The sequence below is a fragment of the Mus caroli genome, unplaced genomic scaffold (assembly GCF_978045245.1).
Source record: "Mus caroli unplaced genomic scaffold, Mus_caroli_1 scaffold_7, whole genome shotgun sequence".
Taxonomy (NCBI): Eukaryota; Metazoa; Chordata; class Mammalia; order Rodentia; family Muridae; genus Mus; species Mus caroli.
Genome location: NW_028227262.1, coordinates 56,564,190 through 56,591,453, shown reverse-complemented (window position 1 = coordinate 56,591,453; position 27,264 = coordinate 56,564,190). Strand labels below are relative to the sequence as shown.

The window sequence follows — 27,264 nt, the reverse complement described above, 5'->3', positions numbered from 1 at the left end:
ATAAATTCTGCTAGGCTTCTGGGGAAGCTGCAGGTCTTGAAGTCTTGTCACAGATACTGCATCCACAGGAGACACCCAGCAGCCCACACAAACAGCCTGGGGTCCCAAATCAGACAGACCTGGGCTCCAGGCCCAGATGAAGTCACTGTAGAAACCCATTTAGCGGCACCTAACTTCTTTCCAGATTGTTCAGCTGTTGTCTCTTTGGTCTATGTAATAGCTGAGCCCTTCCCTCTTCACCATTCCTGAGCCAACCCAAACCCACCTAAATACTGATGGCAAAATGAGTTGTAAGTATCCAATCTGTTCTTTGTCAAACAACACATCACAGACCTGTTGGCAGAGCTGAGGTAAAGTGTGAAATGTACCAGTGCCTGGTGCAAATGCAAGCCCCAGGCCCCCTCACCCCTCCGAGCTTCCGTTTCTGGTGGGAGGTGGGGATAGGACTGTAGACTCGATGACCAGCCAGTCTAGCCTAACTGGAAAGCTTCAGGATGATAAACCCTGCTTAAAAGGCGGATGGGTTTCCTAAGACTAATACCCAAGGTTGTCCTCTGGCCTCCACGTGCACATGCAAACATTCACTCACTCACACACACACACCCCTCCATGTGCACATGCAAACATTCACTCACTCACACACACCCCTCCACGTGCACATGCAAACATTCACTCACTCACACACACACACACCCCTCCACGTGCACATGCAAACATTCACTCACTCACACACACACCCCTCCATGTGCACATGCAAACATTCACACACATTACAAAAAGGAAGTGAAGGGACGTTTTAAGCACACACAAGCCCAGCCATGAACATGTTATTTTTTTAATAAAAGCCTTACATAAATGATATTTTAATGTTTTTAATAAAAGCCTCTGATACAAGGCCCCAGTGTAGTGCATGCGCATTAATGACCATCTTGCTGACAGTCATCATGATTACCAGTACACCGAGCTCCTCTAGTCTGACCTCGTACCGAGGCCAATTCCACAATTTGAACCGCATGGCATAGCTATGCAACATGGCTCATGATGACTTAGAAAGAGGTTTTACTATCTGACGACAAAGACATGATATGTGGTAAGTGCAGTGATAAGGCTCCAATTCCTTAGTGTTGTTAGAAGGGAATAAGCAAGAAGCCCCTCACTAGGAACAGGACCTACACCTAAGGGGTCTGCCAACACCTTATCAAGGACGTGCTCCGTCCTTGGGAATCATCAAGTATTCACCCACGGTAAGAAGCTGGCACTGTGGTTCACTCACTGGCCAAACACCCTCTGCAAACCAACTCTGACCTGCATGAATTCTGGGAGGTGATCCAGACAAGGGGTAGACAAGTCTCTCGTGTTATGTCTGACTTTCAGAATATGGTCAAAGAGGAATTCAATGAGAAACTCAGGAAAACCTCTGGGATCTGGGTTCACTCGGTTTAACAGTCAGTCAGTCAGGATTTTAAAACACTGCTGTTTAAAAGCATTTGTTTTCTCCATGCTCTCAGTCAGACTGCTACCTGGGGTGAGTTCCAGAAAGAAGTACATTTAATAAGTCACTAGATAATTTTTTTCTTAATTTTTATTTTTGTTTATTTTTTATTTTTATTTTTTTGAGATAGGGTTTCTCTGTGTAGCCCTGGCTGTCCTGGAACTCACTCTGTAGACCGGGCTGGATTGGAACTCAGAAATTCCTGCCTCTACCTCCCAAGTGCTGGGATAAAAGGCATGTGCCACTACTGCCCATCAAGTCACTCACTGGCTAATTAAGAAACCCAGTCTTATAAGAAAAGCATTGTCTACAGTTGTACCACCCTAAACACCTGATCTGAGTCTGGAAAAGTAATGGTGGAAACCAGAATTCAGCTTCATTCTTGTGTTAGCACTGCCTCTTTTTCCATGACACAAAAGCAGACCAAGCAGGGCAGATGATATGGTGGGCATGCCTGGAGAATGGGCTTTAGAAAGAGGTAGCCTGCCCCAGGTAATATAAAATGCCAGGCTGCCTACCTTCCAGAACAGCCCATGACACCAACAGAGCTGGCAAATGGCTGGTAATCTACTAGCAGGCCAGAAAACACCTGTCAGCAGAACTCAAAGGGTTCATCCCTCCCTCCTTCTCCAGCCCTTCCCATAGCCCCATACAGGGCTCTCTATCCAGCCAAAGCCCCAACATGTACTAATGAGCTGGGGTTAAAGCTGCCAAAGTAGAGATCCTTGCACCCAGATAGCATTCTTACCACCAAGATGGATCTTCACCAGGATGTGACAGAAGACTTTCAGCTTATACACCAGTGACCAACAAAAGGCATGGCCCAGAGAAAGCTGAGGGGAAAGTGACTAGTGGACAGTTCTTGTCCATTAGCTAAAGAGTATCATCACCAAAGAAATTACCCAGAGCTGAGCACACCAAGAATCTTACAAGGTCATCTGTCAATGGATCTGTTCCTGTAAACCAAAGTACTAAGCTACATAACTTCCCTTTCTGTTTTCTATCAAGAGTTCAAGTACTTCAGGGCTGTGGAATGGTCTCAGGCTGTGCCTCAAATATTTCCATTTCTCAGTACATCCTACCAGTTTCCCAGGTCGGGATAAACCACAAGGAAGAGGGCTGACTGGAGGGCCTTGGAAGTTACTAGAATCATCCTGACTCAGAAGTGTCCATCACCTGCTAATACTCCACAGAAGCTTCCCAGCCACAATTCCACATCAGCAGGCCCTTGAATGTGACCTACAGAACGGCCATTCTACCAACGTCCTGGAGGGAGGTTCCCAGGGGATCAGACAACTGCACAAGTAGAAACCATAACATCCACCAGAAAGTTGAACGCTACTATCTCAAAGTCAAGCTCACACTGACACCACCAGCCCACTACCCTCACACTTGGGAATTTTACTTCCTTTAACTGGGAGGGGACAACACTGGCAACATTCCTGCCATCCATAAAGAGGCCCTGGTCCCACTGGGCTTCACAGCAGTATCTCCCTAAGTGATGTGCTGAAAGGGAACAACCAAGTCAGGACAGACTTCTGCTAGAGCCCTGCCTATCCTGGCTATAGGAAGGGCCTGTCAAGGGCTGCCCTATAATACTGCATAATGACCAACAACAGTCTGCAGAAAATGGACTAAGAGGTGCCCAGGAGCCATCTCTGCCTTGGCCCAACAGAGCTGTATCTTGACAATAAAATGGTAAAGTCCCCTGAAAAGGGAACACTTCATTAAAAAAAAAGAATACAGAAAAACCAGCACATGAATGCCGATTGTTTTTCCTGTTCTTGCTCAACTGTAGTGGAAATGTCTCAAAGTGCACAGTAAGAGACTACTGTTCCCACCCCAACCTGTGTGTGTTCAGATGCCTGCCCATCTCCGCCTCCCACTTGATATCCTGCTGCCCAAGACTCTGCCCAGTTCCTGCCCATTGCTGTCAATTAGGGGCCCCCTTCTGCTTAGCCAGGGTACACTTCAGCTCCCGGAGGTTCTCTGTCAGAACCTCAACCTCGTCCATTCGCCCACACTGCTTGGCATCAAAGATATAAGCCTTGATGTTGTCAATTTGCTGCAGGAGCAGCTCCTCCTCGATGTGTTCCTCGGCTTCCATGCCATTATCACTGTCGACCTCGAAAGGGTTGGTGCAGGGGCACTCTTCAAAAGGGTTTCCAGGGGGGGCTGGACTGGCAGGCCTGGGACGGTCATCCTCATCAAAAGGGTTGGGTGCTGGACTGTCCGGGTCAGTGAAGGGATTTCCTGCCCCCAACTCTGCCACCTCCTCTTCCTCAGCATCTTCCTCAAAAGGATTGTATTCTTTGGTGACAGCAGCTGGAGGGCCCAGGAAAGCCTCTACAGCAGCAGGGCTGATAGCACCCTCTGTAGGGCTGGAGAGGTCGTCTTCATCAAACGGGTTGAATGAGGCCTTATCACTTTGCTGTGACATGGTGCTCTGAGGGAGTGTTTCCTGGCCAAGGGCTGGGGGCCCAGACCACAAGTGCATGGGTGCTAGAGCTGAGCCAGGTGTAAGGGTATCAGGAGCTGTGCTGCTCTGAACTGGGGAGGAGTCCTGATCCAAGGAATAGGAGAGATCAATGTGAGGCCCTCGGCTGGCCTCCAATTGGAAGGGTATAACTTCTCGGAGTTCTAGAACACGAGTCCGTGTTTGCAGGGATGCTGCCAGGAACTGCTCTTGTTCTCGTTCAAGCTCTCGCTTGCGGAGCATCTGTAGCTGCTCCCGCTGCAGCTCCTCCTCCTCGGCCTGCTTCCGGGACAGCTCAATGGCCTTCTCAGTCTGCTGCTGGTCATACTCATCCTGCAGCTGTCGCAGGTTCTCCTGAAGTGTGCGCACCTCATCTGTGCGGCCTGCAGCCTTGGCCTGCCTGATGAACGATGTAATGTTATAGATCTGCTGGAGGAGAGGGTCAGGATCTTCACTCTGTCCCTGACCTTCTGACAGCGGGAGCCAGCCCTCAGCCTTTCGCAAGGGGGCAGGGATGCCTGGAAGAGACCTCACGTCCCCATTGGCTGTATGAGATGCCAAACCACTCTGTCTTTCCTCGAGCTTCCGCCTGGACTCCAGAGCAGCCTGCAGAGACATTCCACATCACCAGCGTCACCATGGTTACCAGGCCAGCAGCCATCCCTGTCTGCTACCCGCTATGGTCTCAGCAACACTAAGATAATTCAACTGTTGAAACACGGGCAGGCTTAGATTTCAAAAATAAGGCAATATGAGTTGAAAAGATTCCTTCCCTCTTAGTTTCATCAGCTATATACTCTTCTTAAACTTCCAAAGACTGTCACCTATATCTCCATCAAGGTTAGAATTTCAGATAATACTAAAATATACATACTTTTTTTCTGTTTTCATTTTGGGTTTTGTAGTGCTAGGGGTAGAACCCAGGGCCTCAAGCATGCTGAGCAAGTATTCTATCCCTGAAGTTTAAAACAGCACCCTCATTTTCTTGTAAAAGGTATAGCCTCACTATGTAGTGCAAACAAGCTGGACTGGAACTTAAAATCTTCTTGTCTCAGCTTCTTGAGGGCTGGGATACAAGCGTGTACTACTGCACCTCTACTGTCTGTTTAACAGTTCGCATTCCAAGGTCTTCTCCTGAACTTTCCTGCAAGCCTAACAGAGGGAAAACTACCAGTCCTTGTGGTGGTCTAGACAGGAGAACATCAGCACAAATACTAAATAAAACAGGACTCAGTGAGAAGTCAGCTGTTTTTCTTAGGCCATAACAGAAGCCAGCTTGAGAGGGAGAGCCTCAGCAGCCAATGGGTAAGGTATGAGGGAAGGGAAGCCTCAGCAGCCAATGGATAGGGTATGAGGGCAGGGACACAGAAGCCACCAGGTACCTGAACCCCACGCACCTGTCTCTCCACGGTCCTCTTCTGCTCCAGGTCCTGCTTCCTTTTCTTTTTCAGTTCTTCAAACTGTTCTTTGGTTGGCAGTGACATCAAACCCAGTAACTTTTCCTGAGGAGAGTAATAGACAATTTAGACTTAAGTGTTTTGGAGAAGTGGGGAGAAAAATTGGACCTTAAGCCTTATACACTTAGGGTAAGGCACTCCGCCACTCCAACCATTGACAGAAAAGACATGCGTGCTAGTTGGCAGTCACCTTTCAGATGCCCCTGCCTTTTCCTTATGAGATAGTGGCATCAGATCTGAAGATGTCCCCCAGGCCTGTGCCAGCTTCTTTCTGAGGCTGTGCCCTGAGCTCATTCACCCACATCTACCTAGACCCCAACAGTCCCTGGTGCCCCTTTTCTTTAATTACCACCCTTAGATCTCTCCCTACTCTCTAACATATCACGTTTTAGTAATTTGTTGCTATGTATTCATATTCTACCAGTGGAAATATCCCCTCCTGGAGGGAAGATGGAGGCCAAAAGTCATCAAACTTCAAAAAATTGACAGGACTCAAAAAACTAATGAAAATTCCTGGCCTTCCTAAGATGATATGAGCAAGAAACAACTGCCAGGAGAGAGGGGTTCCCTTACAACTACTTGCATCCAAGTTATCCAGGGACTCTAACAATGCATAAGACATCAGAGGTAGAGAAATGCAACTCAGATCTAGTCACCTACATTTAGTCTGCTGCTCTTGAACCATTAGCCAATGGCCCAGAAAGAGTCCCTGATGAGAAAATACCACTTATCACTAATAGCAAAATTAGAATCCATCAAATCCCCAAATGGTTCAATAAATGATATCAGACAGAGACATAGTAGCATTCCATGGCCAAAACAAGCATAGAAGATTCAGTGATTAAAACAGGACACAGAGTTGCAGGAATATCTGTGAGGGATGCTCTTCCTTATCCACTTGAGTGCATTTAGAATAGAAACACACCTCTGGGTGTGTCCAAAGGGTCTTTCCAGAAAACTGTGAGGTGAGAAGACCCACTCTGGTGTGGGTGGGTTCTGGGATGAATAAAGCTGAGTACCAACCTCACCTCTCCCTGCCTCTTAACTGCAGACACAACATAACCAGTTTTCTCCTCTCCTGCCACCATGACTCCACCTAGGCAGATTTCAAAGTGACTCAAATAAAGTCTTCCTTAAGTTTATCAAGTATTTTATCACAGTAATGAGAAAGCTAATGCAATGAACTATTTATATTATATTTTAAAATATAATATTTATATTATATTTTATATGCAATTATAAAAATTGCATATAAAAATATAGAGTAAAAGAAATTAAGAAAGAAAATATACCAGAATGAAGAACAATTGTACTGGAGACAGAGGATTAAGAGCTATTTTAAGCACAAGACCTGTGGCTGTAGAGATGGCTCAGGAGTGACAAGGACCTGAATTTCATTCCCAGCCCCACATTTAGCAGCTCACAACATTGTCTGTGACTTCAGACCCAGGGGATCCAATGCACTCTGTGGATTCCAGACCACTTGCACTCACATATGCATCAGCCCCCACACAGACACACATACACACAATCTAAAGTAAAATCTAAAAACAAAAAACACTAGGCACCCCCCACACACACACACACAAAGGAATGAAGCAGGGAGAGACTAGCTGGGAAGCTGGAATCAGCAGGAATGAAAGGGGATGAGAGTGGCTAATGGGGGTGAATATGGCCACAAGAACTGTATGCATGCATGAAGTTGTAAAAATGTTTAAAAAGTATCTTTACTTTTACCTAGGTTTTAGCTTTTTCTCCAAATGTGGAATTCATAATTTTAAGAAATAAAAAGTGTATCAACAGAAAACAAGCAAGCCACACACTTATGTCACCCCAGCATGGCTTTACCTGCACAAATAATGTAGCTGAGTATCTGATCATTCTCTGTAGCCGCAAAGTGTTTGGATGTGGTGAAGGGTCTTGGTTCAAACCCAAGGTTAAGATCTTCTTACTATATTGGAACAAAGGCATCGGTGTAACGGGTGCTGCCAACCTCAGAAACAGTGAAGTCTCTGGAGCTGCCAGGCTTTTGTACCATGAGGATGTGGAACAACATAGAAGAAACTGAAGTATCCTTCATAGCAAGGCCCATTCCTTTCCCTCTGGCTATTCTAGCATAGCACAGAAATATGGTCACAGAAAAGGCCATATGGGAAAGTCTACTTTCCCAGGTGAGCACAGGTGTGGCAGCTAAAAACCCATACCTCATGCCTTGCTGTCACTGTCTTTAAATGTTCAAGACCTCAGCCAGGCAAAGAATCTGGGTTTGTATCAAAGATCCTCTTTTTTTTTTTTTTTTTTTTTTGTTTGTTTTGGTTTGTTTTTTCGATACGGGGTTTCTCTGTGTAGCCCTGGCTGTCCTGGAACTCACTCTGTAGACCAGGCTGGCCTCGAACTCAGCAATCCACCTGCCTCTGCCTCCCAAGTGCTGGGACTAAAGGTATACGCCACCACTGCTCGGCCCCAAAGATCCTCTTCTATGAAACAGGAAGTGCTAACTCTGACCTGTCCCATGAGGACAGGCACATTGGTAGTTCAGCATAGAGCAGCCAGCTCCTATCTCTTAATTACTAATGATCATCAGAAATCTTCTTTGGTCCCTTGTGTGCTAGGAACAGAACCCAGACCCTTGTACATGTTAGGAAAATATCTGATCTCTGACTTACACCCTACCCTAAGCACTCCAAATCTTTAACCAGAAGCTACAGAGCTATAGTAAATAACAAAGCAGGCCCCCTCCCTCCTCAGTGTTCTCACATTCACCAATGAGTAGCCCAAATCTACACCCCACCACTTTGTCATCAAAACATCACCTCTTTCCCATTAGCCACCAGAAGAAATGTGACCTAGCCAACTTTACCTTAAAGCGTCTATTAGCTCATATACTTTCTGCACCTCCACTCGAAGGTCATTGGCATGCTCCAGATTGTAGGTCGTCTCCCCAGCACTAAGGAGAAATCATAAATGTTAAATGTTTGCCCTAAGTTTCATGGTGCTAGCTTGGGAGCACAGTGTTTAAGGTCTCAGAGACAGGTGGTTAATTCTAAGGCATTTTAGATCATGGAGACAATGCAGTAATCATGCAGAAGTCATTTTACTGTGCAGACACTTCATGGACAGGCCACTGCCCAGGTCTCTGAGAACCACTTGGTTTGGTTTTATTTTTAAGGTTTATTTTACTATTTTTAGGCATGTGTATGGGTGTGGGTACATATGCCTTTGGAAGCAAAAAATGTCAGATCTCCTAGAGCTGGAGTTACAGGAGTTTGTGAGGTTACGAGCCACCTGGAACCGAACTCAGGAAGAAGCAGCAGGACATGTTCTTAACTACTGAGCCGTAGCTCCAGCCCTCAAACACCAGCTCTTAGGCTCAACAGAACAAATGCAGCTGAGTTCACTCTGACTCACTTTTCCTGAGCAATCTCTCACTGTATCTCATAGGATGCATAAAGTGACTTAGTAAATGAGCCAATGAAACCATACAAGAGCTGGAAGTCGCTTGGCTTTTTAAACTCAGCTACTGCTTAAGAAGAGTAACTATGCAGTGGGCGGGAATCCTGAGCTACCCAACACTCTACCTCACACACAACTGCTCCATAATCTGCCTCACTCACACACACATACACACACACACACACACACACACACACATACACTTGCCCCACACTCTGCCTCAATACACACAACTGCCCCACACTCTGACACACACACACAACTGCCCCACACTGACACCACACACACACACACACACACACACACACACACACACACACACACACAAACTGCTCCATACAGGAGAAAACCTAGACTCCAAGTCCAGCAGAGTGGGACTAACTACCCAGGGTGGAGAAGCGATATCAGAAAAGATCAGATGCAGCTTACCTCAGAGGACAGAATCATCATCTTATGCATTATAATTATTTATTTGTAAGCTTGTCACCCAAGCTTGCCTGACTGCTAAACCCCAACCCCAAGTGCCACAATAATGGCTTTCCTTTTCTTTTTTTTTTTTTTTTTTTTTTTTTTTTGGTTTTTTGAGTGGGTGTCTCCTGGAACTCACTCTGTAGACCAGGCTGGCCTTGAACTCCGAAATCTGCCTGCTTTTGCCTCCCAAGTGCTGGGATTAAAGGCATGTGCCACCACTGCCCGGCTCTTTTCCATACTCTTGGTGATGAACTTTTGGCCATGAGCACAGCTCAGCAGCTTTCTCAGCTCTAACCAGCTGCAATCAGTCTCATTATCAGCTAGCTACTCAACTCTTTATGGGAGGCAGCTGCCATCAAAGTAAGCATTACCAAATGTACTGTGTATAAAACAATTCTGGCTTTAAAAAAATGGAGTGTTCTATCATTGGAGAACTCAATACAGTAGCTACACCATCTTTCAACCACAAAATTTACAAAAACCAGGAGACTAGAAGTAAGAGCCAGGTGGTGGTGGTGCACTCCTTTAGTCCCAGAATTCGGGAGACAGAGGCAAGTTGATCTCTGAGTTCAAGGTCTCTGCCTGTTCTACAGAGCAAGATCCAGGTCAGCCAGGGCTACACAGAGAAACCCTGTCTTGAAGAAATGAAGAAAAAGAAGGGGGGATGGAGGGTGGGGAGGCTTTGTCTGGTTTGGATTTTGTTTTTCTTTTTAAATGGAACATGCTGAACTCCTCAGCTTTGGGGATCCTGTCTCAGCTTCTTAAGTAGCTAGTATCTCATAGAAAATCATAGTTATCTGAGGCCTGAAATCACTCTCACAGTCTCCACCATGTTACTCTTACTTCCTCAGGGGCACTGTCATGCTGGAGTTAGCCTGTTCAACTCTTGCTCCCTTGATGATGGTCCACGAGATAGGCATCATGTCTGTCTGCTCCCTCAATCAGAACGGAAGGAGAATGGTGTGTGGCACAGAACTAATTAATGCTCACAGAGCATCTGCTCAGTGAGTAAATGAAGTGACGTGAAACCCAGGAAAGCTAGTCTCTGGAGGAGCACTGGAAGTTTACCATTTGGAAATGTGCTCAGGATGGGCTGTCCCCACCAGCCAGGGAATGTGAAGAGGTGACACTAGTCATGGATGCATGAGCCTGCACATATCATAAACATATGCACCATACATACGTAAATACGTAAGAAATAGGTGATGGCCACAAGTGTTAGCCAGGGGGTGGAAAAAATTATAAAATTCCAGAGGGAAGAAATACCCACACAGGAACATAATTTTTCAGTCTCTCAAAAAATTAAATGCAGAGTTACCATAAAACCTAGCTTAAGTTATACTCCTATATATACACATGAACATGTGTATGTACACACTCACACACAATTATGAAAGGTGTTCTATTCCTGGCCAGTCATGTTGGCTTATGTGATGGTTTGTATATTCTTGGGTCAGGGAGTGGCACCATTTGGAGGTGTGGCCTTGTTGGAATAGGTGTGACCTGGTTGGAGTAGCTGTGTCACTGTGGGTGTGGGTTTAAGATCCTCACCCTAGTTGCCTGGAGGCTTGCTAGTCTTCCACTGGCAGCCTTTGGATGAAGACTCAGAACTCTCAGTTCTGCCCCCGCCATGCCTGCCTGGATGCTGCCATGCTCCCACCTTGATGATAATGGACTGAACCTCTGAACCTGTAAGCTAGCCCCAAGTAAATGTTGTTTTTTATAAGACTTGCCTTGGTCATGGTGTCTGTTAACAGCAGTAAAACCCTAACTAAGACAGCTTATGTCTGTAGTCCTAGTACTTGGAGTTGAAGACAGGAAGATCAGAAGCTCAAAGCCAGTTTCAACTACAGGGTGAGTTTGAGACCAGCCTGAACTACATGAGAAGGTATCTCAAAAACAGAAAAATTAAAAAGTATGTTATCCATAATAGTTAAAATTAGGGGAGGACCCGAATAAACATCAATTGACAAATGAATAAACAAAGTTCATAATTAAATTTATAAAATCTTAATACAAGGGCAATAGCGTGGTACATGCTACAACATGGGTGAATGTTGAAAACATTGATGTACCTAAAATTATTCAGACACAAAAGATAATACATCAAATGTCACATACTGACAAATCCAGACAGATCCATGATTGCTAGGAAGATGGCAAATTGCTTACAGGTCTGACGTTACTTGCCAGAGTGATAAAAATGTTTGGAATTAAGATGGTAGTAACTTTGGCAAATACAAAAGTGGATGCTTACAGTCTTCTATTGGATGGAACACAGAGCCCCCAATGGAGGAGGTAGAGAAAGTATCCAAGGAGCTGAAGGGGTCTGCAACCCTATAGGTAGAACAACAATATGAACTAACCAGTACCCCCCGGAGCTCGTGTCTCTATCTACATATGTAGCAGAAGATGGCCTAGTCGGTCATCACTGGGAAGAGAGGCCCCTTGGTCTTGCAAACTTTATATGCCCCAGTACAGGGGAATGCCAGGGCGGGAGGGGAGCAAGGCAGTGGGGGGGGAGGGAGGATATAGGGGGACCTTCAGGATAGCATTTGAAATATAAATGATGAAAAGATCTAATTAAAAAAAAAAAGATGGTAGTGACAACTGAGCAATCTTGTGATGACACTATCATGAAAATCACTGAACTGTTCAATAAAACGTATATGAACCACATCTTAACTTTAGAAAAGAAACTCAAGACAGGCTACATCTGTCCAGTGGCTCTGTGTGCCCGCCTGTGCGCAAAAGGAAATGCCTGCTGTAAGCCTGACATTACAATCATTGTTAAGAGGCACCGTGGCAAGCTGGGCAGAAGATAGGTTGCCCTTCCTCATCTGTTTGCAAGTACTCCAGTGAGTAGTGCCACTTCTGGTCTGAGGCCCTTGCCAAATCCATTAACTCGGAATGGACCTAACCCTGAACATGGTCAGTATCTTTACAAATATCATGTGTCCACTGATGTACAAACGTGAAAAGTCAGAGTTAAGATTCTATTTTCTTGGCAGAACATGTGCTAAACATGGAGAAAGCTCCATTCCATTCTTAGCACCAAAGAAGGAAAAAAAAGTAAAAAGATACCGATCTCCATTGTCAGCTAGTGAAGACTCGGCCTCCCCAGCCAGGTCATATTCACCACTGGTTCAGAAAAAACAGAGGAGTGGCTTACTTTAAAGATGCTGCCATCCTGATGTATTCGGGAGCTTTCTGGTCAACTTTCTCCATGCAAAGCCGAAGTTTCTAAGAACAAAAGAGAAGAGATGAGTACTGCACTGGAGACAGAAACTATGACCTAGAAGCCACCCTATATCAGAGACGTATATAAAAGGGCACTTTTAAAACACTGGGGTTTTTGTTTTGTTTTGCTTTATACTCCCTTATTGTTAGTTCCCTTATGGATCGTTAGTTCCCTATTTTCCAAGCATAAACACAGGGTGACCCTTTGACCAGATGTTTTTGAGAGGCTGCCTGTCAGAGTGTGATGTGTCTAGACAGGGAAGAGGAATCAGCCACTGTGTTCTGCCAGGTGACGCCAGCCAATGATACCAGCACATGGCACTGCCAGGGCTCTCTTCAAAAAGTAGGTAAGTATACATAATGGCTAGCTACAAAAAAGAGATACTAGGTCTCAAACTCCATGCAGGATAGAGGATAGCTACAGCTGCAGCTCAGAACTGGTTTGACACCACCTCTGGCAGTGATAATATGACATGGCAGTACAGAAGCAGCCATCATGACCTGCAAAGATGTTTGGTGGCCATGCAGTGATCACTGAGTATGCGCACTCTCCCTTGTTTAAGTTTTTGCTCAAGTTGTTTTCTCTGCCTAGGCAGATTCCCCATTCCCAGTATCCTTCACTTCCCCATTTGTCTCCCAGGCTAGTTCTCCTCAGTCCGCATGGACATGTCACCTGGTCATTAGGAGGCTGACCTAGCCCCATTCCTTAAGGATTTTCTTCCTTTCCACCTTTTGTTCATTTATTCTCATTTGTTTTAAATAGAGCCTTTCTGTGTAGCCCTGGCTAGCCAGGAAGTTGGTATGTAAACCAGGCTGTCATCAAACTCAGGGGTCTACCTTTGCCTGCCTCTAAGTGCTGAGATTACAGGGTATAATACCATGCCCAAACCCAGATGTTCTTTGCATACTCTGTTTCTTCTTGCATGCCAACTAATTTTAGAAATGTTCTGGAAATGTAACCTACAACAAGCGATCTACCACAGAGCCACATCCTCTTCTCTTATTCTCAGTGTGCCTCCACTTAGGTGCTCTGGGATCACTGGGGGCAATGAAGACTAAGGCATTTGAGACTCAGAAGAGACTCTCAGCTGATAGGCAAAAAGCATATAAGCCCTGAAAATGCATACAAGCTCAAGCTGATAGACTGAAACTCCCAAGTGGGTGTCCCAGGATCCTTGCAAACCATGCATCTGTCTTCTCCTCAGAGCCTGGCCATGCACAGGACAACCACCCCTCCCACTTGTCTTGGGCGTCCGTCCTTTCAAGTGGGTAAGGGAAGGTAGGAAAATAAGTTTGTTAGTACACCCAGGATGACTCTATGACTCACCCAGGGCCCTAATTAGGAAATCATACCATGGCCCTCGGACAGGAAATGACTCAAGGGAACAACTTCCCAGAGCATTCTCTAGAATCTGCCTGGCATGTGTCAGTCACCTCGTAGAGCTTCACGATGTCAGGCGTGTACTCCTTCTCGTCCATCTGCTGCTCTCGCTTGAGCAGCTTGTCCTTGCAGTGTGTGCAGCAGCGGATGCGGTCGTCATCCTTCTCGTCCAGGACTGAGCTGACACTGCTCATGCTGCTGATGCTGCCCCGGCGGGAGCCATGGACACTGTTAGGAGACTGGCTAGGGCTGGTGTGGGTGCTCAGAGAGTCCTTGCTGGCACTGGTGAGCTTATCTACAAACGGCAACAGACAGGTAGCAGTGACCCCTCGGCAGCCACTTATCCTACACCTGCAACTGTAGCACTCAGGCCACAGATGCGACTTGGGAAAAAGGAAGAGCAGGCTTCACCTCTGGACAAGAAGAACCTACTCTAGCATCAGGGGTGAGACTCTGGTGGGAAAAGAAGTCATCAAGTCCAAATAGCTTGTGGTAACCTGTCTTTAGGCTCATAAGTCTTAACCTGGCCATCCCATACCTATACCACACTCCTTTGCCCCATTTCCCCAAACAATCCACTCTCTAGAGACTTTCCTTTGCAGTCCTCATATCAGTCCCTAGCATCTAGTTGTCACTCTCCATTCTCTAGAAGCCTTCCCTGGCTCCCACAAACAAACATCTGCCCTTCATTATAATCTCCCATTACCCATTTGGAGCACATTCCTTTTTCTCCTGTCCAACACCTTTATGTACAGAGCTGCCCTGGAATCTGCTACTGTTTAGTAAAAACTGTGTCTTACACTCATAGTCCTAACATAGCCATCAAGGCCACCTGACAGACTCTGCCCAGGTAATAAGCCAAGAGCAGAAAGGTGAACAGTATCCTGAAAGGAGGTAGGTCTCAAGGAGAAAGGAAATATCAATGTAAAGTGAGGAGACACAAGAACTAGACAGAGAAAAGTGACTTTGTCCCCATGTTGTCCACAGGCCTCATAGCCAGGTGTGTACAAATAATAGAACTCTTTGGTGTTGCTAATCTGTGCTAAGGATGGACCGCAGATTCTTGACCATGCTAGGCAGATGCTCATTCACTGAGCTGCACCCTAGCTTTCCATCAGCCATGTGTAAGCAGCTGATTCACAAAGTACTGGAGTTTCTCATCCCCCTCCACTTTACAGCCTTGTTCTCACCCTCGTCCTGCACACTTCCCATTGCAAGTCTCTCTCCTTAAACCTACTCAGCTCTGCTCTACTGAGTGCCAGGATTCCTTGATGTTCTTTACTCTGTCTAGAACACCACCCTCCCCCACCCCTTTACAACCATTGTCTTTCAAGGTATTTCTCTACCATCATTTGCAGATCCTACACATCCATGCTTCCTTTCCCTAGAGCCTCCACGGTGCTCAGTACATCTATGACACTAGTTTTTTTCTGTGACAGGGAGATTTTATAGGGAGAGGGACAGGCACTCCGCTCACTCTTCAAAACTTCTTCCAAAAACCTCACCTGCCCTTCTAGGCAAAGGTGACAAAAAGAGCTGCCCCATCTCTCCTTTATGAAGCAACTGTGGGTGAGTCTCTATCTCCCCTGCTAGATCTGGAGTTCCTTGGGGAAACAGGCAATGCCTTACAGACCAGAAACGTTCAAATAGTGCTTGTAAGCCAATCTAGCTCCCACTTGTTTTTGTATAGCTCTTATACTAAGTATGCTTTTTACTCTTTTCACTTTAGGTTTGAGTCAGGCTCACTCTGTAGCCCAGGCTCAAACTTAATGATACTTCTTCAGCCTCAGCCTCCCATGTGCTGAGGTTACAGGCAGGAGCCACTAACCCTGGGTTGTTTTACATTTGCTTGTTTGGTTTTACTTTGAGACCAAGCTTCACTACGAACCCAGGCTAATATCAATTATGCTGGGACCTTCTGATTCTGCCTCCCAAGTGTGCATCCACCCAGATGGTTAAGAAGTTGCTCCTTTCTTTTTAAACTAAGAAGAATGGGAAGAGACTGCGTGTGCCTTACAAAGTCTAAAAACTAGTTACTATCTGATCCTTTATTTAAAAAAAAAAAAAGGAAAAAAATCTCAGGGCCAGATAGTGATGGTACACACCTTTACTCCCAGAACTTGGGAGGCAGAGACAGGCAAAGCTCTGAGTTGGAGGCCAGCCTGGTCTACAGACCAAGTTCCAGGACAGTCAGGGCGATACAGAGAAATCTGTCTCAAAAAACAAAAACACACAAAGAAACATCTCAGGGCTAGAGAGATAGCTCATCAGTTAAGAGTCCTTGCTGCTCTTGCAGAGGACCCAGGTTCAGTTCTCAGAACCCATTTAGTAGCTTACAACCAACCATCTGTAACTCCAGTTCCAGGAGATCCAACACCCTTTTCTGAAAAAAAAAAAAAAAAAAAAAAAAAGGGAAAAAAAGCTCACCAGCCTGTTACAGGCCACTATATCCTTGGGCTCTAGCAGTGTCTTGGCTGCAGTGAGTTTAATGAACTCAACAAGTAGATGAAGAGTCCCTGGGCCATTAACTAAACAAGTGGTCCCAAGGGCCTAGGCACACTCACTAGTCCCAAAAGAGATCAGGACCCAAAGCCCACAGCCACATCACCTACGTGCTAAGGGCAGGCCAATGAGCTCCATACACTTCTTGCACATGATAGACCCACAGAGGCGGCAGTGGTGACGGCGGTTCCGGATGCTGAATTTATTCCCACAGTCTGGACAGAAAGGGACATCCTGGTCATTGACCCAAGGCACCACGGACTTTTCTATTGCTTTGGAAGAATAAACCAAAAAAAGCAGCTCAGCAGTCTGAAGTTGTTTTCAGGGTAAAAGCCAAAAGGGAATGACTGAAGCAAAGGTCTGGACTTACCTCTAATCTTTGAAGTCTCAGTATTTGCTCTATCAAATGCAGTAAGCTAAGCGGGAAAACACATACCAAATGGAGTTAGTCAGTTGAGGGACACTCTATATTTTTTGCCACTCACACTCAGTAGGAAATGTATGTTCAAATTTCTTATGGCTCACTGATCAACCCCAACCCTAGTTATCAAAACAATTTCATTAGGGACATGTTAGTTTCATATCCAGAAGGAATCTCTTGTCATTTACCAGTTTCGCCAATAAACAGGTGGACTGGGTGGGGTATGGGAGCTTCTGAAAGCAATGGTGAACTCCTGACTTTCCAGCCTTCCTAGAAAATAAGACTGAGACTGCCATATCCAGGGATCCATCCCATAATTAGCCTCCAAACGATGACACCATTGCATACACTAGCAAGATTTTGCTGAAAGGACCCTGATATAGCTGTCTCTTGTGAGACTATGCCGGGGCCTAGCAAACACAGAAGTGGATGCTCACAGTCAGCTATTGGATGGATCACAGGGCTCCCAATGGAGGAGCTAGAGAAAGGACCCAAGGAGCTAAAGGGGTCTGCAACCCTGTAGATGCAACATTATGAACTAACCAGTACCCCGGAGCTCTTGACTCTAGCTGCATATGTATCAAAAGATGGCCTAGTCAGCCATCACTGGAAAGAGAGGCCCATTGGACATGCAAACTTTATATGCCCCAGTACAGGGGAACGCCAGGGCCAAAAAGTGGGAATGGTTGGGTAGGGAAGTGGGGGGGAGTGTATGGGGGACTTTTGGGATAGCATTGGAAATGTAATTGAGGAAAATACGTAATAAAAAAAAAAAAAAAAAAAAAAAGAAAGAAAGAAAATAAGACTGGCCACATACTTCTGTCCACAAAGTCCACATAAAGAACATCCCTAGCTTGGGACTTAGTTGGTGGCAGAGTATTTGCTGGGACACCACAAAAGTGAAAAAATGCCCCACAATCTAGATACACAGCAAGTGTATCCAGGGTCAGAGTGTTAGCCAATCATGGTAGTGCTGCAAATATACTCTAGCACTGCAGAATAAGAAAGACTACCTTAGACGCTCCATGACACACAATAGCCATAGCCCCAACTTAATACTCAAGAGCTGGACACCGCTTTTGTATCATTATCAAATGACATTACACAGTGTTCCCACTGAGTGACTAACTGGGACAACTCCAGAAGTTTTACAGCAGCAAGTGGAGGTGATGGGCATAAAAGGGAAGGTGGGCACTTCGTAGGTCTATCAGCATGAGCCATTCACGTCAGGAAGGCCAGCCAGGCCAGCTGCCCTCAATGTCCTCTGCAGCTCTCAGAATCAGATACTCATCATTTACCTAACACAATGCTACAAAACTCGGATTTCTACAAAATATGTACTTACAAAATAAAACTACAAAATTTACCTTTTCCAACCTGATGATTAGTTTATTGACTTCAACAACATAGTGGTCAATTCTTGCAGCACGATGTTTTTTGAAGTCAGAAAGATGGCTTCTCATAGCACCTAAAGGGGAAAAGAAGTTAAGTGGTATGTTAAGGATTATGATGGAGCCTCTCTAGATCCTCAATGAATTGTAAAGGAAAAAAAAAAATCAGGATTCTAGAACCTTAACAAAATTTTAATAACTAGAAAGGAGATGAAAGGAATTTCATTACTATGTTAACTCTGGCTCTTGGAGACCCAAAGTACAACATGAGAAACCTCAAAGCATAGCAAACAAGTTCTTATTAGAATTAGCTTGAGTGCAAATTTTAATTCTTATACATTCTATGTCACTTTAGACAAGTTACTTGACTACTTTTATGACTTAACACAATGTAGCTTTTTGTCAAAATAAAAACAGTCCCTTTTCAAAAGCAGGGATGGAGGGGGGGTGGTAAGGGGGGTAGAGGTGGGAGGATGGATTGGGGGGGAGGGGTGGCTCACACCTTTACTTTAGTCCCAGGACGTGGGAAGCAGAGGCAGCCTGATCTACATAATGAGTTCTAGGATAGCTAGGTCTATACAGAGAAATCTTGAGAAATCAAAATAATCAATACTAGTAATAATAATAATAGTAGTAGTAGTAGTAACAACAATAATATTAAACCTTTCTCAAAATGGGGGTCAGGGAGCAGTAAGTATGTATGCCCTTAGTACAGTTAAACGGATACTTTCCTCAGTTTAGCATCTAAGACCTAGCAGAAATGTTCCCAATACAAATGGAACCAAGTAGTATTTGACCTCAGTGTATCTGAAACATCTGAAACATACATTACCACACTCATTTTTTTGTAGTGAGGACACGTAAATCCTACTGGCCTGGCAATTGAAGGAGTACAATACGTCTTTACTTATGGTTACGGTGCTGTACCACGGCTGTACTGTACTTGTTTGAAGCCTCTATGGACCATCTCCACACGGTGCTCTTACTCATTCATATCTATCTTTCCTAATCATACACTGATTTCTAAATTTTAGTCTAGAAGTCTTAGGGATAATTATAAATAATAACTTCTAAAATTTCCATTTGACAATCCACAATTTGCATTTCTTTCCATTGTTTAATTGGGCAGGTTAATCAGAAAACAACTCTAACAATTAGGACTGTGGCAATTAGAAAGTAATCTATCGGGCTGGAGAGATGGCTCATCAGTTAAGAGCACTGACTGCTCTTCTGAAGGTCCTGAGTTCAAGTCCCAGCAACCACATGGTGGCTCACAACCATCCGTAATGAGATCTGACACCTACTTCTGGTGTGTCTGAAGACAGCTACAGTGTATTTACATCTAACAATAGGAAATAATCTATCACAAAGTATTAAAATTCACTTGTCTAAAATTTCTCCTTTATGCTTCTGATCAGCTTTCATATGTGATTCATAATTGCTGATATATATCTGTAGTATAAGTAGACATCTGAATCCCGGCCAGAGTAGCTCCATTTTGCAGTAAGCTACTGTCTGTCTGACTACAGCAAAACAGGCCATCCTTCCTATGGCTAGACACTGCTTGCTAAGACCAGCAGAATCCCCAACTGGAACAAGGACATGGTACACATAAGCATGGTAGGTATACCATCAGTTTTGTCTCTGCCTTACGTCATCTGAACCTACAGCCACCACTACTGCTTCAATCCTAGACAGTGCTCTGAACCCAGCTTTGCAATAACTTTGCTATAGACTAAAAGACATATAAAACAAAGGCTTGGGGCTGGAGAGAGGGTTCAGGAGTTTAAAGCACACCATGCTCTCACAGGACCCAAGTTCAGTTCTCAGCACCTATAATTTCGACTCTAGGTATTCTGATACCCTCTTCTGGACCCCACGGGCAACTGGAGACATATGTGCACACACAGACACACACAATTTAAAAACAAAAATCTTTAAAAATTAAAAATAAAACAGTATCTTGATGGGCAGGGGGTTGGGGCTTTTTGGTGATGCAGCTTCAACTCATCCATGTTCCTGTAAATAATACCCAATAAACTCATTTACCTCACCAAACTGGACTTGTAGGAACTTTCTTTGCTCTGTCCGCACCCTCCTTATTTGAAGTGAACAGATGTTTCTTTTATAAGTCCCCAGAAAGTCATGTAAGAATAGCTTTATTTATAAAGCCATTCTCTTCTACAGTAATAAAAATGTTTTTGCATACTCATAGAGCAGCCACTGAACACAGAGGGATACTGCACAGCTTAAGTGCATGTAGGTTTGGTTTGACTCATTATGGAATTTCAATAGCTACATATGGCTAGTGGCCACTGAACTGAATAGCGCAGTTCTAGGATTCAAGACTACCCTCCCCAGTGGTATTAATAAAGATGTAACCAGTGACCCTAGTCAGTGCCCCTTCCTTTCTTAGGGCCTTAGTTTTCTCATGTAAGTTTTTTAAGATTTGCTTTTATTAATTTTATGTGTGTGTGTGTCTTTGTCTGTGGATGCCATGTGTGTGGTAGCTGTCTCACGAGGGATCTGACCACTATGGAAGAAACATACTCACCCACTGCATGGCTGGTTATGTACCCCAATGCCAGAGTACATACATAACTCAGCATGGGTGACGCACACAGATGCTTCTGACTGAGATTCAATCCCAGCAAACAAGATTAGTGACTGTTATCATTCCACAGCTGAATAATATGTAAGATGAGACACTTTAGTTCAGCATGGGACATATTTTTGTTAACAGATTTACTGATATGTAATTACTATACATAAAATTCAAATTTTAAAGCCAAGTAATCCTGCCAGGCATGATGGTGCATGCTGTTAATCCCAGCATTTGAGAGGCATCAGCAGGCAGACCTCTGTGAATTCAAGCCTGTTCTACAAAGGGAGTTCTATGACAGTCAGGGCAACATAATAAGTTCCAGTCTCAATTAAAAAAAAAAAAGTGTCATTCTAAGTATATTAATTCAATGCTTTGGGTTTTGTTGGGGGATGGGGAAGTTGTTTAGATTATTTGCAAGACTGAACAATCATAAGGAACGTGAGACTATTGTTATCAATTTGAAAATAGAGTATAAGCTAGGCATAGTGGTCTATATTTTAATCCCAGCACTCAGGAGGCAGAGGCAGGCAAATCTCTTGAGTTCTAAGCCAACCTGATCTACATCATGAGTTCCAGGACAACCAGGACTACATCTAGTGATACCTCATCTTAAAAAAACAGAGTAGAGCTGGGGACGAATCTCCAGAGCATAGCATTTGCCAAGCCCTCAGGCTCTATTCCCAGCACTGCCAGTTTAAAAAGTAACTGAGTGAGTGAAGGTATCATTATGCACATGAGAGAAGTGAGCTGCAAGTGAGTGCCTCTCACTTGTCAGTTAACCTGAAAGGCCACAGATCTGCTAACAGGGTCTGAGGCTAGGCTGACACACAAATGCCCCAGAATGATGAGACTTTGAGGAAGGCACACATACAAAGCATTTACCACAGAGCTTAACTTAAAAGAGACCTCACTCTCTCCCTTCCATTTCTCTCCTTGGTAGGACATAAGGCCGATAAGATGCTCATCCCTGGGGGCTTACTGATGCTTTCTCAGTCAGCTCCTAGGACATTGCCTAAAACAGTTAAAGTAGGAGGGGGACCTGCTGGGAAGAAGGGGCTCAGTGGGAGAGGGAAGGGATCAGAGAGGATGACAGAAGAGGGGTGTGAAGACTAGTCTTGGCTGTCAACCTCACAGCACTTAAATCAACTAAAATCCAAGCTGCTAGGCACTCCTGTGAGGAATTTTCTTAGATTATTTGAAACAAGAAGCTCTGTCCTAAATCTGGGCCACATCTTCTGGTGGTAAAAGGAACTTTACTTCTTAGTTCGTTGCCTCAATGGCAAATGCATCCATCCTGTGGCTGCAGCAGGTACTAAATCAAAATTCTTCAGGATTCCAACACAGACTGAAGAACAGCAGCTCTCTAGGAATCTACCAGATTGTGACTACAGAGACTAACAACTACCAGATTCTCAGCCTTTCAGTTTTTTTTTTTTTATTTTAAAAATTTTTTTAAATATATGAATGCTCTGCTGCATACACATCTGCCTGCCTGAAGAGAGCATCAGTTCCCCCTATAAGTGGTTGTGAGCTACCATGTGGTTGCTGGGAATTGAACTCAGGACCTCTGGAAGAGCAGCCAGTGCTCTTAACCACTGAGCCATCTCACCAGCCTGCCTTTCAGTCTTGAAACAGACATTTTTGAACTACCAGGAGCATATTCTATCTGTTCCTTTAGAGAGTGAGAGAGAATAAAATAAAATTTCAAAATTGAAAAAAAAATTACCGAAAACAGGGTAGATATCTCATAAGCATTGAATGAATTAATAAATGTTCTTACCAAGCTCTTGGGGTTCCCACATGTAAGGATCAACCCCGCCATAACTGAATGATTCATATCCTTGGGTCCCTGGTTCCAATCGATCATCTCCTTCTCGTTTCAACAACTTGTTCTTTGCTTTCCTAGCCTTCTGAACAAGATCTTAAAGAAATAAATAGCACAAATTAGCCCAAGGTTTTATAAAAATCAACCTTATTTTTAAAATGCACAAGAATATTCAGATCTGAAAAGAAATACAGCAGTAAGTAAAGACCTTCTTACCAACCCCACAGCAGTCGGGGCCAGCAGAACGCTGTTCACGTTCCCAACATACAGGCTAAGTTACTGCTCACTCCCAACTTTAAAAGTTTACCTAAACATAAAGAGCCAAATCAAATCCGATGAGGAAACCCGGATGGCAGATTTGTGTTTTCAGACAGGGTCTCTCTGTAACCCTGACTACCCTGGAACTTGGTACACAGATGACACTTACCTTGAGCTAGCAGACATCCACCCAGCTCTGCCACAAGATTAAAGGTGTGTGCTGCCATGCCTGGCACACATCTTCATTTTGCAAACAAGACTGAACTATCCTAAGCAAAAAGGGCAGTCTGTGCCATTTAATCACTTAATAATAAAGTGACTGTCTGGCAGAGTCCGTGTAACCTTTCCAAAAAAGCCCAGTCAACCAATCCATGTATCTTTGAAAACAAAACAGAAACTACAGTCAATTTTCAAACACCTTTCCCTCTGCTTACTGTAAAAGGGCTTAAATACGCTGGACCAGAGTCAGGGCTCAAACTCACAGACACCTTTCAGAAATGGTGTTTGATCTTGTCTGTTTAAAACTGCCTCAAAGAGGCAAGTAAAATAGCTCAGCAGGTAAAAAGTACTTGGCACCAAATTTGAAAACATGTGTTTGATCACCCAAGTGATAGGAAAGAAATTACTCCAGTCAATTGTCCTCTGACCTCTGCGTATGCACCACGGCACATGCCCCAATAAACACAACATAGACAAATAAATGTAACTTTAAAAACTGCCTTGGAAACCTGACACCTGTGTACAATATTTTGGTGTTCCATTTCTTTTGTTTATAAATATTACTGCTGTTAAGGCCTACATAAAATATTAAGGCCTAGATGGAATGTTAAAGGCTGTTACCTGTCTAGCCTTCCATTTTGTGCTGTTACCAATATTATAAGGAAACTTTCTCATATGTTGTTTCTGCTGTTACTAAGAAACTTTCTCATATCCAAGATGATTACATACTCTATTATGTAACTATCACAAGTTGTACTCTGATCTCCACACACTGCCATAGTAGGTGTATCCACATCATACACTAAATAAATAAATGTAATAAAAAAAGTCTGAACCAGAAACAAACAAACAAAAAAGGAACTCAACTGACAAAATTAAATTACTACTTGCAGTAAAAGAATATGGGTTCTTCTAAGTTAGAAACAAAAAGAATAAAAACAAGATTTTTTTCCTTTTATGTGGAAGCCAGAACCTGGCAATCACTCTATGGGCCATGCCCAACTCTGCAGAAGGCTCATCCTGGAAGGCGTTCATAAATCTCTTTCTAAGAAGCATTTTCATGCTATGTATATATCTCCTAGATTCAGTTTATCATTCTTTAAACAGTCTTCGATTTTCCCTCTTAAAAAGGTTCCGCCGGGCACTGGTGGCACATGCCTTTAATCCCAGCACTTGGGAGGCGGAGGCAGGTGGATTTCTGAGTTCGAGGCCAGCCTGGTCTACAGAGAGAGTTCCAGGACAGCTAGGGCTACACAGAGAAACCCTGTCTCAAAAAAAAAAAAAAAAGGTTCCTGGGCTGAAGAGATGGCTCCACCATGGTTAGCAGTACTCATTGCTCTTCCAAAGGTCCCAAGTTTAATTCTCAGCACCACACGGCAGCTAACAACTGCCTGATGCTGTCTTCAGGTGTGCAGATGTACATGCAGAAGAGTACCCATATCTACATAAATACATAAATAAAGCATTATTTAAATAGAAGAAGGGGCTGGAGATGGCTCAGTGATTAAGAGTACTGACTGCTCTTCCAAAGGTCCTGATTCAAATCCCAGTAACCACATGATAGCTCACAACTATCTGTGCAACTACAGTATACTCATAAACATAAAATAAATAAATAAATAAATCTTAAAAAAAAAAAGAAGGAAGAGGAGAAGAGGAGGAGGAGAAGGAGGACGTTCCTGTAAGGGGCTGGAGAGATGGCTTAATAGTTAAGAACATTTGCTACTCTTCAGAGGACCTGAGTTCAATTCACAGCATCTACAACTATCTGCAACTCCAGTTCTAAGACATTGAATACTCTCTTCTGGCCTCCATGGGCACCAGGTATACACGCAGTACATATACAGACAAGCAAAACATCCATATCCATAAAATAAGAATAATTTAAAAAGTAAAATGTTACCGTGGAAGTCTGAGGACACCTCTAACCTTTCTACAAGCTGCCTAACCAGGCTTCTGAGTAGCATGGTGTACGACTGAGGTCAGCAATGCCAGGATAGGAAACTCTGAAAGTTCACAGGAAGCTTAGATAATCTGTTTTGGGATTTCTCCTCCACTCCCCCCACCCAACCCTTCTGGAAATTGCAATGTATGCTGTAATCAGAATAGAGGGCCTTTCACCATATGCAATGCCCTATAGAAAAAGCTTCATTGGACCTCCAGGTGGTAGAACACATGGGTTCCATGCCTATTTCTGCCAATTGCTGTGTGACTTTGGAAACACTACTAGACATTTCTGAGCCACACTAATCTATAAAATGGCATCAAGCATGCTTCAGGAGGATTCCTGAGAGAGTCAAGTGACATGACAATGCAGATGAAAGAAACTGCAAACATTACAAAGCACCACCCTTTCCTGTACTCTCTTAGCAGTTCCTGGTTCTGCTTCAGTGTCTAGTCAGGAGTTTCTGGACAATCACAGCTCTGAGGACTCTAAAAACATCTGACTTCATCATGTCTTTGTATGAAAGTTGCAACTACTTCTGATTCATGGAGATGGAATAGAAAGAAGCTATAGATGTGCATGTGTCTGGCAGCCTTAAGCCCACCTGGGCACTTTTAGGGGAAAAAACAAAACAAAACAAAACAAAAAACCTAACTAACTAAATATAAATAAAAGAAAAAAAAAAAAAAGAAAAAGAAAAAAAGAAGAAAGTTGCAACTGATGTTATGTTGATATATATTCAACAGGGTTGCTCTGTCCTGAAACTTAATCTGTAGATCAGGCTGTCCTTGAATTCAGAGATCCACCTGCCTCTGCCTCCAGAATGCTAGGATTAAAGACAAAGGCATGTGCCACAACTACCCAGCTCTTGAACTGAAAAATGGAGAATGGAAGTCCAGTGACAAATATTTGGACAGAGCCGGGCGTGGTGGCGCACGCCTTTAATCCCAGCACTCGGGAGGCAGAGGCAGGCGGATTTCTGAGTTCGAGGCCAGCCTGGTCTACAAAGTGAGTGCCAGGACAGCCAGGGCTATACAGAGAAACCCTGTCTTGAAAAACCTAAAAAAAAAAAAAAATTTGGACAGAACTCTAGAAATGCCATCTAGTGCCATCAGCCTTTCTCTCCACCCAGTACAGATTATAAATCCAGCGTCCACACTTGTGGCCTCCAGAAATGCTAGCTCGCTCATGAGGTGAGAGGTGTGACTTAGCTCACTCGGGAAGTGAGCTCCAGAGGAGCAGGACTTATTTGGAGGTTAGAACATTAGGCATAGTCAACATTACCTTTGAAGATTTCCCTCTATAGTATTGGAAATATTGGAAGCTTTTTAAAAAATATTAACTTTGAGCCGGGCGTGGTGGCACATGCCTTTAATCCCAGCACTTGGGAGGCAGAGGCAGGTGGATTTCTGAGTTCGAGCCTGATCTACAGAGTGAGTTCCAGGACAGCCAGAGCTACACAGAGAAACCCTGTCTCAAAAAACCAAAAAAACAACCAACCAAACAAAAGAAATATTAACTTTGGGGGTTGCTTTTCTGCCTTCAACTGTTACATTCCTTTTGGGGGCTGTAGTCAGCAGGGTGGAGCTGGCACAGGAATGATGGTAGGAAGGTTTAAATAAATTAGTGACAGGCAAACGGTGTGTACTAGGCCTCCATTTTTTTGGTGAAGGACAAGCATTCTTGCCCAAACCATCCCAGGTGAAGGCGAGAGAATCTGAGTAATCTAGTTAGAGACAGCAGATCACAGTGGTAAATTTGTTAGCGTAAAGCTAGGCTTACTCCATTTGAGTAACTATCTAATCTCTCTGGTAGGCTATCTAATGTCTCTGAGTCTAGTATCCTAGCTAGCAAAAAAAAAAAACTCACAGTAGTAGTATAGCTGTCTTGTAGAATAAGATAACTGAGGACCAGGCCTGGTGGTGCACGCCTTTAGCTTTCAGCACTCAGGAGGCAGAGTGAGCAGATCTCTGTGAGACCAGCCTGGTGTTCATAGCAAGTTCTATGACAGCCTGGACTACATAGAGACTTAGTCTCACAACAACAACAACAACAACAACAACACAACAAAACAAGTAAATAAATACACAGAGAATCAACAAGGCAGAACACAAGCATTAGATATCTG

At 44.1% G+C, this 27,264-nt stretch overlaps 1 protein-coding gene across 1 annotated transcript in view; it reads right to left on the bottom strand.

Annotated features, from left to right (window-relative positions):
* Positions 1 to 821: 821 nt before the first annotated feature.
* Rbsn (rabenosyn, RAB effector) overlaps positions 822 to 27,264 on the bottom strand; it is a 29,699-nt gene continuing 3,256 nt past the window's right edge. Inside the window, exons 3-12 of the mRNA XM_021165605.3 lie at positions 22,670 to 22,810; positions 18,261 to 18,361; positions 16,843 to 16,888; positions 16,583 to 16,744; positions 14,024 to 14,265; positions 12,522 to 12,592; positions 8,286 to 8,372; positions 7,274 to 7,376; positions 5,366 to 5,470; positions 822 to 4,574 (exon numbers count right to left, since the gene is read on the bottom strand). Of these exons, the coding sequence (XP_021021264.2) occupies positions 3,426 to 4,574; positions 5,366 to 5,470; positions 7,274 to 7,376; positions 8,286 to 8,372; positions 12,522 to 12,592; positions 14,024 to 14,265; positions 16,583 to 16,744; positions 16,843 to 16,888; positions 18,261 to 18,361; positions 22,670 to 22,810 (2,207 nt within the window). The 3' untranslated portion in view covers positions 822 to 3,425. The remainder of the gene's footprint in view (positions 4,575 to 5,365; positions 5,471 to 7,273; positions 7,377 to 8,285; positions 8,373 to 12,521; positions 12,593 to 14,023; positions 14,266 to 16,582; positions 16,745 to 16,842; positions 16,889 to 18,260; positions 18,362 to 22,669; positions 22,811 to 27,264) is intronic.